The following is a 12,612-nucleotide window of genomic DNA, read 5'->3' on the forward strand; positions in this document are numbered from 1 at the left end:
GTTTAGTTCCAGCGTACCTCTGATGAAGTGTAAAACTTCTGTGCTTAAAATCTGTGTTTCTATGGAGACCAGGTATTCACCTTCAGAAGATTATAATACAGTTTGAGCTTATAAATGTAGACAAGAAGACTTTTTTTTAGAGTGGCTGACAGTAGCACCCACACACAGAGGTGGAGAAACATTTTTTTTTATTTACCAAGTTCTCCATGTCCTGTTGAAAGATAGTGACTGAAATCTTTGGAGATTTGACCCCTCCCCAGCTCCACATGCATGCCCTCTGTTATTAGATCCACATGGTCAAAGGGGGCTGAGAGGATTTCGGTGTCCTGCCTTACTGTTAAAAGAGGCGCCGACGCCGCAGGCGCCACTTGACTGTGGAAACCACAGTTTTAGGAGATGACCCAAGAGGGGGGAAAATAGCTCAAATGGGACGCAGTCGGAGGTTGTGTTGCTGCCAGGGTGAAGTTACCATGCCGATGAGTGAGAGTAAGACCTGCTGATGGACGATGTGCAGTGGATGTGATTTAAGGCACCCTAACACACTCGCGCACACACTCACACCTAAGATCCCCCTCCAAATCCTGCTGGAATGTGTCTCCTATAACAACATCAAGTATCACAAGGTTTGCATCACATGACAAGTTGGACCACTATGTCTGTGTGTGTGTGTGTGTGTGTGTGTGTGCGACGGTACCTTGTCTTTCCCACAGGGTAAAAATAAATACTCACACTCAATTAGAGGAGGAGCCAGTCCAGCATTACAGGAAGAAGACCGGCTAAAGAGGCAACAAGAATTCCCTGAAACATTTTTGGACCACTTACATAGTCTAGCACATTTTTAATGGCAGCAAAGAGTATAGGTTACAATGGGGGTTGCACCCAATGAGCAACTGCATTAAAAGGAAATCTCTCGAGCATCTTATGATCATGCATCTATTTCAATGCAGTGATGTTGAATAAAACCTAGATTTTGGTGAAAGAACGTCAATTCAGTTGGATTGCTGGTTAATGATAACGGGTTTAAAATAGCTCCCTGCTAAATTTGCATGTATGTGAAAGGAAAAGAGAGACTTGAAGGCAAATAAAATGCTTGGTTAACGTTAAGAAGAAATCATGGTTAATAAAAATATGAACCCTCATTGGTCTGTGGCAGAGTGCAGCCCGCAACTGAGTAAGACTTGCTGCACGACCGACCATCTGAGCTGCAGGTACATTTCGAAGAATCTGAGCTTCAGGGCCAAAGAAGACTCCGATGCACATCTTGCAAAATGCAAAATAGCTTTTCTCAAAGCTGCTGCAGTCCAAATATCCAGAAAGGTAGCTAGAAAGTTATGCTAGCTTAATGAGCTTGCAAGCTACGCACGCTAAAGGCCATGCTGCGCTTGTTGACGAGCGTTGCCCGAGTGCTCGTTGACGTTGTTGGATGTTTAAAATGTAACTGGTTCATGCATCGTCCACATGATGTATTGAATTTATTGAAATTGACTTGTGCTCTCTTGTTTTTGTCGCATGTAATGTCAAAATTTGGCTGGCATGTTTAATTTAAACAGAACTGGAACTTATTATAAACCACTGGAGATATGTAAGAAAGTCTGCTGTTCATATCCTGTGCAAACTGACTGATTTAGTCCATTTTCCTCTCCATACTTCCCACATATTTTAAGTCTGGTGCTCTCAGTTCATTCATAAATTAATCATTTGCATGGCTGCTATAAACCAATAAGCAACCAGACTTTAGTCTCAGTAGTCGGTAGTCGTGCCAGTCTCTAGGATATTCCGAAAAACAGAGCTTTACAGCAAAAAGATCTTGACTAGAATTCAAAAAAAGTCCGGGCTACCCTGGACTGGTGAGAGCCGCAGCACAGGACATGAAAAAGAGATGGAGGGGAGTTGGAGAGTTGCAGGGTATGAGAAGTATAGGCAATGAGGGTGCTGACACATCCTGACAAAATGGAACAGGGAGTGTCACTCGGCACCTCACACACCAGCACAGATGAACTGCGCACACACACACGTACGTGCTGCACATGAGAACTTTGCCTTAAGGTCCAGACACCTGGATCTGAGCTTCTGCTGAAAGCGGCCGATGCCAGAAATACAGCATCACATATAGAGCCAAGGACAACAGGGTCACGCAGTCACACACACTTTCTCTCTCTCTCTCTCTCTCTCTCTCACACAAACACACACACCTCAGTTCAGGCGTAAATATGCCAGACTGAGACTTATTACTGATCTAAAGTTAATAAAACCCTTGACTGCACATGCATTTTTACAAGGTGAGCCTGCTTGGCTTTGTGTCTGAGTTTGTGTGTGCTCTCACGATCGGCAGGCTTCTCAGACTTTGTGTTATATCTCTGAGAGTTTGGGTTTTGTCTCCACGGGGGAAATGTTAGTGGATCTGGAAGGGTTTTATTAGAGTGTTACATGATACCAGCTGTCTAAGCCGGCTTCCTTCTCCAGACCAAGACGCGCTCTCCCTGTCTTCTACGCGGCCCCCTTGAGCTCGTGCGCGGGCGTTGTGCGCAGCTTCCCAACATGTCAAGGTCCTACGCTGAGGCTCCAAAACGCTCTGACTGCTAATTTGCCAAATGTGATCCCAAAAGCCGCAGGCACGGTTGACAAAATGGCCATTTAGATATTTAGCGTGTGCATTCTGGAGGTGACCCCCGCCATTTGTCTGAGTATCAGCCAGTTTATCTATGTATCTTCTCTGGTTGCTGCCTGCTACATCACTCACACCCTCTCACCGCCGCAACAGCTGCCTCTTGTCAACGTCGCTCCGCAGCAGCTGAGGACGAGGGGAGGAGCGCGAAGCCAGCGTTTAACAGCCTTGGTTCTGGCCGTAGGGGACGTGGGGCAGGGAGTTGGGGTGAGGGGAAGGGAGGGGGGGGGGGGTTGGGTGCTGGTGAACAGAACATCAGGATCCCATTTAAACCAGAGAGAGGCTCAAGGGAGCGGGATGGGGCGTCGGCTGAGTATGCGGAGGAGGAAGTGGGAGGTCAAGTGTGTGCGTGCACGTTCTCGTTTTTTTTATACGCGTCTAATCAGAGCTGCAATGTTAATCCCCGCCGCCTCATTCGCTCCCGTCTCTAATGTGGGTTTTGTTTTGTTTTTTTGTACTTGCTACTGTGTCCATCAAAGAGTCACGCCGGGGGCTGCACGTGTTTGTTTGAACCGGCTGCATCGCTCTTCCACAGAACAGTGCGGGACTGTTTTTTGGCGCTGGCCCAGGTTAAAGGTCAGGGCTGAGGCATGCGGTCGTCCACATCGCTGCGACGCTCGACCTCTGACTCCTCTCTGCCCAGGCCAGCTGCCAGCCCGATGCTTTTTCCAAACCGTGGGACGCATGAACTGAATTCGCCGCTGTAGCTATAGTGGAAGGACTGCGCAATCTTTTAGCGAGACCAGTGGAAAACCTGAGTCCAGCATGAGGTAGAGATGAGCCGGTGATGGAAAGGCTTACCAGGGAACGGAGCGGAGCGAGAAAATGTGAAGAAATTGTAAAACTGTTGACGAAGACCATATGAAAACTGTATCACTCCTCCTCTCGTTTACAGTAAACCGAGGTCTGAATTTATTTCTCACGTCACCGTTAGTCACAGCTTCTCTTTTGCCTCTGGTGTGGGCATTTAATGCATTACATGAGATTTAGAAAATTGCTGTTTGCAGGCACTATGACTAAGACTCACCGAGTGAGAGAATATGTGTGTGTACGTCTGGATGCGCTGACACTACTTCTTTCTTTTTACCTCGGCCCTGAAAATCACATTACACGTGTTAATAGCCGAGCCGCAGTTTGTGTATTCACTCTCTGAGATGTCTGATTTCATTACCAGTTCTGTTTCGCTTGTCTCGCTTCCTTGCTGACGCGAGAACAAAGTTCCTCATTGTGTTGCAAGTGATTGCAACAGCGAGGGACACTTCGGTACAATACACACGCAGCAGAAGAATCGGGGAGCGAAACGCGACGAGTTTCTCGCGACGTTGACGCGTTTAGCTGCAAACTGAGAGTCAAGTCCGGCGCCGTGCGAGAGCAGAAAAGGGAGAAACTGCAACAGATGAATGAAACAATAAAACGTTGCCGAGATGATGACGGCATTTCATCAGCAGCCAATTACCGGGCACACACACCGGGAACAGCGTGTGCTCGAACGGCTCGCACCGACAGCAGCGTGCCACACACACAAAAAAAATAAATGAATAAATAAATTGGCCTGCTTCTGTTCTTGCGGACGTGACACCTTGCGCTGCAGAGGAAAGAACAACAGGTTGCTGTTTGCCTTTTCAGAAATAGTCTGTGCTGCAGTCGAAGCGCAGCAAGCACCAACTGGCCTCCTGTCCATGACATTCCTGAATATACCACAGTACATTAGTGTCATTGTGTGTTAAATGTGCGCGTCCAACCAGACAATGCATTGTGTCCTCAGCTGAGGTGCGTTTAAACCTTAGACGCTGCCTTGTTGTGTCTCCTGTCTCTGCCCTCTGCAGTGACTCCATGGACATCCCCGCTGACTAATGGTGACAAATTGACATTTTATTAGAAATAGAAGTGACCAAATGGCAAGTGAGCCCTGACTGTCAGGTCTGACAAAGCTGCAGTCTCCCTTTAATAGAGTGAAGCTCATTTCCTGTTGGCTTTACAAAGAAGAGCAAATGTCATATATTTATCGTACATCACGTCATCATTCCGTTTAGTGGAAATTTTGCACCGGTTGCAGACCATCACTGTCATTACGTACTGCCTTGAAATAAAATCGTGTTTACCACATTCACATCCATACGAACAGGCCTCTTGTTCTCGTGAGAAAGAGAGGCCGACTTCAGAGGTGGAAGTTTTGAGTAAGGTCCGAATTCACTGAACTGTGATGTGTTCGCTGACATTTTCAGGAATGGCAGAGGTGGGTTTGAAGTTAACTTTTTACAATTTATCTGTACTGAGTTTTAACTTAATAATATGTATGATGAAAATGCTGGCCTCATCCTTTCATTATGTCTTTACATAATAATCCTACATCGAGTTACGTGAGCACTAGCTTTCTAAAATGTAGCTCCTGGAGCATTGTTCTTCTCACAACTCAACCTTCGTATTATCTTCCTGTCGACTGTGCACCCTTTGTCCTCAAAGGTCAAATTTGACCCGGTCTGTTTGACTATTTATGAAGACTAAATTAAAGTGTATCACCATATTCTGTGTTACACCTTTTTAGCTAACATATTTTTAGCTAATTACTATACACCGATCTGATGGGAAACGTTTGGACTTGGCCAACCCTAACCCTAACCCTAACCCACCTAGACCAGACCAGGCACCCCCACCACATAGGAATGACAGGATGCAGAAACACAAACTTTAGGAACAACAACAACAACAACAAAAAAACATTAAGAACAGCACAAAGTGTTGACCTGGCCTCCAAATTTACTAGATCCCAAACTGATCAAGTATCTGTGGGATGGTCCACAGATTCCCCTCCCCTCAACCCCACAGGACCCAAAGGCCCCCCACTAACAACATCCTGTTGCCAGACAGCACAGGACACCCTCAGAAGGCCCATGTCCATTCTCTAATGAGTCACAACTGTTTTGGAGGCACAAGGGAGACCTACACAATATTAGGAAGGTGGTCATAATGTTATACCTGATAGGTGTATATTGTACACATGTATTTATATAAAATATGGTGAATTCCATCAGATTTTTTATTGCCATTTTCTCGGGTACAAGAAAGTACATGTACACTGGAATGCTTGTGTAAGGTTTGCACGCAGTCCAGCCCGTGAGGTGTGTGGTGCGATTGTCTGTAGAGAGGTGTCAAGTGTTTGTGGTGTGAATGAGGTGAGGGGGGTCGATGTCCTTGGCTATGATCCCGATAGTGGCTGGAAAGAAACTGTCATAGAGCTGTGACCTGTGAGTGCTGATGCTTTCCGGTCTGTGGTGTCTCACTTCGCATCCTGAGTCCTTACATCTGAGCAGAGAGTGAGATGGAGTTGGTGGTGTTGGTCGCCAAGGAAGCTCTGGGCCTTTCTCCTGCAGCGCTGGGTGTATGGTACGTCCGTGGAGGGGAGGCCGGAGCCGATGATCCTCTCTGCTGTCCTGATGACTCGTTGAAGAGCTTTTCTCTCTGCCTGTTGATGGGTGACACGTTCAACTGGAACTCCTGAGCTTGTGGTTACGGACGTGGGAAGTCGTAAATCCATCCTTGGCATTCAGACATTACCAGTAGGTTGTGAGAACAACAATGCTACGCTGAGGCATGCCGAAAGATTGATGCAGTTACAGGAATATTATAGGAAATTGCCGTGAATTAATTTAACACCTACTTCCGCCATTTTGGAAAATGTCAGCAAACATATCACATCTTGTGAACTTCTTATCAAACATTTCAGCTTGTGAAGTTGTGAATACCACAAAACAGAGGGCCGTCGTTCAAATGGATGTTTTCTCGTGAACACTGCGAAACGTTCCGACACAGTCTGCAGGACTCCGTTAGACTGGAAATGCCCTCAAGGGAAAACTTGACTTTCCTTTCAGTCTTTCAGTCTCTGTTACACACACACCCACACAATTAGAGAAACAGACCCATGTTCTGCGTATGCATCCAGGCCCCCGTCAGCATCCCGGCTGAGTCGCCTCTCTTTCCGTCACACCGAAGAGACAACATTCCCGATTTCACACACACGTTAGCCAACGTAAAGTAAATTATAGTTGCTTCAGTGTTGAGTCTAGTGCTCTACATGCAGCAATGTCCTGTCTATTTCTTACAAAACAACACGCAAATTCTCATTGAATCTGTTTTTTTTTTTCTAACTACAAGCTGTTTAAGATCAGAATACCAGATGCACAACACTCGGTGCTTTAATTCTCAAACATATCTAAAGGCAGCATCAGGTCAAGGGCTTGAGCAATGAGACAGGACCGCCTGAAATGGAAAACCTCCATTTCTGCCTCATGCGTTTAGTCATGTTAAATGACCATAAGTGTAATTCCAGTCAGTGACACAAGAGAGGGGCCCACGGCTCTGCCCTCCATACCACAGACTGCAGGGAGACGCCAGGCCAGCGCACAGGAGGGAGGGACGGAGGAGGAGGAGGAGGGGGCAGGAAGAGGGAATTTTAATGCACACTCTTTACGCCGCACACACACGAAAGCACATATATCACATTCACAATTTAAACCTTCTGCTGACTCTCCCACTCAGATGGATTCTTGGAAAGCGACCAAGTGTTGCGTGCGTGTCCGACTTAAAGAGATCGTTTGAGCGTGAAACACTGACCCCGTGCAGGATTTGGGATTTGAAGATGACTGCCAAAAGTTTGTGCAGTTGTTCCACAAAAATCTGCATAAACCTACATACCGTTTCTTCTTCTTGCTATATCTTCTGGTCACATTGTTAGGTAGACTTGTCTAAAGTAGTAAAAGCTTTTCCCACTTTTCCCATGTCCTTAATTGGCGAGCTTAAACAAAACTCGTGCACGGATTCTTCTTCTTTTTACTAACCAACTTCTACGATTAGAGCCGTTATCGTGACCTTCTGCAGCAATCCTGACAGCCCCGGCTCCGGTCTTCCAAGAGGTTAATCTGACATGGTCTGCCGGTCGAGCTGCTATGTTTTGGAAAAAACAGCCCGAGCACGGAGGTCAGATCCTCATCAGGTTCGATGTTTGTTTACACTCTCACACAGGGCCGCCAGGGACCGACCGCGGCCATTTAAAAGTTATAGCGTGGGAAGAACTGGGGAGATAAATAGAACGAGAGACTCTCTGCCTTGTCCGCAGAGAAGGCTCTTCTGCTCTTCGCCCTTTCTGTGACCTACATTTAGACCAGTCTTGGAGATCGGTCATAGGATGTGATTGCGGCCTTTGCAGACCAAGATACACGGAGCTAAAACTGCAGCGTCCTTCAATTTAAAAACACCAGACCAGTGTAAGTTTCCAACGCAGATTCCTTTGCCGAGCAGCTCTGCCTCAAACGAAAAAATTACTTTTATCCGAAAAGAGGTGGAAAGTCAGAAAAGTGCGTCGGTGCTGTGGAAGGATCAATAGAGTGTGAATGCTGATGAGCCTCATCCCTCGGCTGCTCCACTAATGCCCTCCAGTGAGACCTTAGCCCAGTATCGATGTCTTTACAGGAAGAGGCATCAATAGTCAGTGTGAGAAATCCTCCTGACTTTGGACTTTACCAAACACATTGGATCACGACTTCAACCCAGACCGAACCATTTCCACATCAAATCTTTCAAATAGTTCCTTTAAATACTGTTCTTCTCATTTGTGGCACTAATTGCTTTGATAAGAAACTTGTTTTAAAATGTCATGTGCAAATTCAGTGACTTAACAATTAAAGTTAATACACTCATATGACCCATTTTGAAACACATCTGCTTTACTTTCTAATTAACTTTCACAGATTTTGCAGTTCAAGAAATTCTGCATTTTACATTTACTCCTTCTTTTACCTACTTAAAGAAATTGTCTTAATTGTAACTAAATTAAATAAAATTATTATTCTTTTTTATTATTATTATTGTTTGTGATTAATGTGATTAAATCCGTTTGAAAGCTGTTTCTATGTCCGGTCCACAGCGTTGTTCTGCCTCTCCGTGGTCAAATATCTGTAATACAACCTCCGTTTTAACAGCTCTGACAAGAAAACTCCAATTCCCAGATTTCCATTCGTCGTTTCCATTCGGCCTTCAAAGTAAAAGTAGCGTGGTCAAATTTAAACAAATAAAATAAAAAATCTGAAAGAAAGAGATGGGTAAGAAAGAAAGTTTATGTCTCAAAACACATTTTATTTTTGAATTAGGTTAAAATCTAGAAAAATAATGTTTTAATATAATAAAGATGAGTTGTCTGATACAAACTCAGTATAATGTTTAATAATGTTTAATCACTTATTTTTTATTTAAAGACATATTTATTGATTGCAAAATTCAAACTATATATTTTATTCTCTTAAAAGACGTTTGAATTTTATTTTATTTTATTTATTTTAGAGTTTTATTTTGAAAATCCTCAACGGAAGCGTTTACTTACTGTAAAACCCGTTCGGTCCTCATGTGACAGATTAGAAAGCAGCAGCAGCAGCAGCAGCAGTGTGTGCTTGCGTGTCTGGATCCTCTGGAGTCACTGCTGCGGGTACTGAGGCTGACTGAGCCGAGATGAGGCTGCTGCCGCTCGTAGTTACCGTGCTATTAACGGTGGCGCTGGCTTATTACATCTACACCCCGCTGCCCGAGGGCATCCAGGAGCCGTGGAAGTTGATGCTGCTGGATGCTGCGTTCAGAACAGCCGTGCACCTGGTAAGGGGGGGGGGGGGGGGGTTGCAAGAAATAAGGTGGAAACACTCCACCTTAGTTTAAATACGCTCATTTGCAACATCAAAAAGAGTGCACGACTTCTACTTTAAGTGTGTTTTTTTTGTGTGTGTGGAAGAAGAGGGTAAAATAACAGGCCTGAATACATGCATGCATTCTAGTTTATTCTAATGTTTGTCTTTAGTCTATGAGGACACACAGAACAACATAATTGTGTGTAGCTCACTGAAAGCTGCATAATAACATGTGATAAACAAAAGTGTCAAACAAAAGTAAGAAATTAGGATAAAATTCGCCAAAACATTAAAATGCACTAAAAATAAATTACAGCTAATGTAAAGTAAGTTGTGAGGCTTTTAAAACTCAGATTACGCCCTCTGATTGCGCAGTGAAAGACACTGTGTCGCAGCTTTGGTCAGATGAGGAAATTAAATTACAATACGTGCAAAAGTTGCTGCACGGGGGGGGGGATTTGTTTCAACATTGCATGTAGAATTGCTCGCATTTACTGCTATTATGAAATGCTGTCGAGGCTGTTGCTGCCTGAATCTGAACTACCACTGTGTCTTGTGGAACTGAGAGGAGGATGACCGTCTCACCCGGTCACAGTCGTGTCCCAGACGTCTGCCAAGACATAAACTGTCTTTTTTTCAAGTTCCTTCTCTCCTATCTGCCTGCACCGACGCACTTTTCTGACTCCCCTTTCCGTTTTAAATCTTTTATTTGCACCCTGAAAAAACAAACCGAGATGATTGCTCTCCCCTCTCTTCCCTGTCATCAGGCCACTCTGAAGCACTGGCTGGGGTTCGACCACTACATCCGGTCTATCAGGAAGTCCACAGAGAGCTTGAGTGGCTTTCGGGGCGCCGAGGCCGGTGCGGGTGTCATCCCCGGAGTGAAAGTCAGCGACGTCGATTTCTCCGGCATCCCCGTGCGAGTTTACGAGCCTCCGGCTGGAGGGGAGGGGCACCTCAGGAGGGGGTTGATGTTCTTCCACGGAGGTGGCTGGGCCCTTGGCTCCGCCAGTGAGTACAGACCAGGCCGCTGTCTTTAGGAATAATGGAGTAGTATTGTTAGATGGTGGAATCTGAGTCATAATAATTGCAACCTTCTTTGCACTGGTGCAGATTATCCAATATCAGAGAAACATAATGATCAAAACTGATCATTTTTCCTCCATCTCTCCAACTTTCACTTCCTCAGAGAAGGGGGCGTATGACGTCATCAACCGAAGAGTTTCTGATGAGCTCAACACCGTTGTGGTATCTGTTGAGTGAGTGGTTCTCCTCTTGTCACATTATACTGTCTCATTATCACAACTAAAAGAGACGCCATCAAAATGCAATAACTTTTTGAAGAGCTCCACTCCACAGAGCCATGTGATATATCACACAAGTCGTTTCACAGGCTGAGTATGAATCATTAAGCTTCGAGACCTCTGTGTGTGCAGGTATCGTTTGTATCCAGAGGTTCACTTTCCAGTGCCGTATTTAGACTGCCTCGTCGCTGCCAAACACTTCTTGTCTCCGGAAGTTCTGGCCAAGTATGCGATCGACCCTGAACGTGTCGCCGTGGCAGGAGACAGCGCCGGAGGGAACCTGGCTGCTGCTGTCGCACAGGAGGTAGAGTACGCACACAAGCACTTGTCTCTGTGTTTGTGTAGTGTAACAGTGGTCTCACTATAGTGTTTTTTTTCCAGATTTCCGTAGATGAGAACATGAGCGTGAAATTCAGTGTCCAGGCGTTGATATATCCGGTGCTCCAAGCTCTGGATTTCAACACGCCCTCCTACGTGGATAACCAGTACGTGCCTGTCCTGTTCCGGTCCCTCATGGTGCAGTTCTGGCTGCAGTACCTCGGCGCCGACCTCTCCCTGCAGCCCCAGCTGATAGCGAACAACCACAGCGCCTTACAGCACTCAGCTCTCACCCCGGAGCAGAGGTCACGGCTCGACTGGACCTCCCTCCTTCCTCAGAAATACAAGAAGAACCACAAGCCTGTCGTCGTCGAAAAAGGATCACCTGGGATTCTGAAGGAGGTTCCGGGGCTGCTTGATGTGCGGGCGGCGCCGCTGCTCGCCGGGCCCGAAGTGTTGGCCAAGTGCCCGCGTGCATACGTCCTAACATGTGAGTACGACGTGTTGAGGGATGAAGGGCTGATGTACGCCCGGCGCTTGCAGGACGCAGGAGTCACAGTCACCAGCGACCACTTCGAGGACGGCTTCCACGGGTGTTTCAGCTTGGTAACCTGGCCAACGGAGTTTGACATAGGGAAGCGGGCGCTGAGAGGCTACCTCAACTGGCTGCAGAACAACTTATAAGAGTGTGTACGTGTGTGTGCGTGTGAGGAACGAGTGCGTGTGTTTCACTTTAAACAAATGCACTAGCCCTTGCTTTGTGACTGTTCTCTAAAGGGCTTGGAAATGTACTCCTTTGTTAAAAAGTATAAGCTCAGGGCCCTCATGTGCACAGTTTACAGTCTGCAGGCAACATTGACACTGTGACCAACTACTAATAAATTCAAAAAAATATTCTCACGGCCGCAAGCTTTGCACTAATGGATGAATTAATCAACGGCAGCGTGTGCAGGGAGACACGGCATTAGTGCTCACACTCACACCCACACTGCAAACACATGAGTAATAAATGTGGCAAAGTTGCTGAAACTGATTTTACACTTTGCTGCTTTTCTTTTTTTTTCTTTTTTTTAAATAAGTCAGAGCCTCAGAAGTCTGTGTTTGCAGCGGTTTAATGTTTAACACTTTAGTTATGTCAGTTTTAGTAATGTTCGCTATTATCACACAACAACTATTCAAAGGTTTGCCATAATTTGGGTGTGTTGACCAGCAGTACCACTCCCAACACACTCACATGAACTTTGTGTTTAGTGCTACTTGTCAAATGTTAGCATGCTAGCACGCTAATCTAATGAGTGAGCATGGTAAACATTGCTGTATCTGCTCAACACGACGCGCGTGTCAATAGCATGGGCTTGTTAGCATGCTGGCATTAGCATTTAGCTCAAAGCGCAAATATCAAAGCAGATTTTTGCAAAATAACGCTTTAAATATGAGGTGTTCATCATGTTTACTGTTGAGTATCCTGCCCTGCAACAAAGGGCAGCGTACTTCCTGACAAATGACAATCGCTAACTGAAGGCGCTGCTTCGGTTCACTTTGGTTTCATACACTTTATGCATCTGCCCTTGGTTTACGGTGAGTAAATGTCTTGTGATCTGAATGCCTGAACATGTTTTAATATAATAAAGATAAATTGTCTGATACAAATTCAATA

At 45.6% G+C, this 12,612-nt stretch overlaps 1 protein-coding gene across 1 annotated transcript; it reads left to right on the forward strand.

The window, feature by feature from the left end:
* Window positions 1-9,085: 9,085 nt before the first annotated feature.
* Window positions 9,086-12,591, forward strand: LOC311505795 (neutral cholesterol ester hydrolase 1-like). Its single transcript, XM_084569561.1, has 5 exons — window positions 9,086-9,304; window positions 10,101-10,344; window positions 10,523-10,592; window positions 10,770-10,941; window positions 11,019-12,591. The coding sequence occupies exons 1-5, from the start codon at window positions 9,164-9,166 to the stop codon at window positions 11,637-11,639; spliced, it is 1,248 nt and encodes a 415-aa protein (XP_084425687.1). The 5' UTR covers window positions 9,086-9,163; the 3' UTR covers window positions 11,640-12,591.
* The last annotated feature ends 21 nt before the right edge of the window (window positions 12,592-12,612 follow it).

The sequence above is a fragment of the Chelon labrosus genome (assembly GCF_963514085.1).
Source record: "Chelon labrosus genome assembly, chromosome: 20".
NCBI classification, from domain to species: Eukaryota; Metazoa; Chordata; class Actinopteri; order Mugiliformes; family Mugilidae; genus Chelon; species Chelon labrosus.

What these genes read in the sequence shown, in the direction of transcription:
- LOC311505795 (XM_084569561.1), top strand. Translation starts at nt 9,164, where the DNA reads ATGAGGCTGCTGCCGCTCGTAGTTACCGTGCTATTAACGGTGGCGCTG. An exon ending in CTGGGCCCTTGGCTCCGCCA is followed by an intron (nt 10,345 to 10,522) that starts GTGAGTACAGAC and finishes TCACTTCCTCAG; the next exon opens with AGAAGGGGGCGTATGACGTC. An exon ending in ACCGTTGTGGTATCTGTTGA is followed by an intron (nt 10,593 to 10,769) that starts GTGAGTGGTTCT and finishes CTGTGTGTGCAG; the next exon opens with GTATCGTTTGTATCCAGAGG.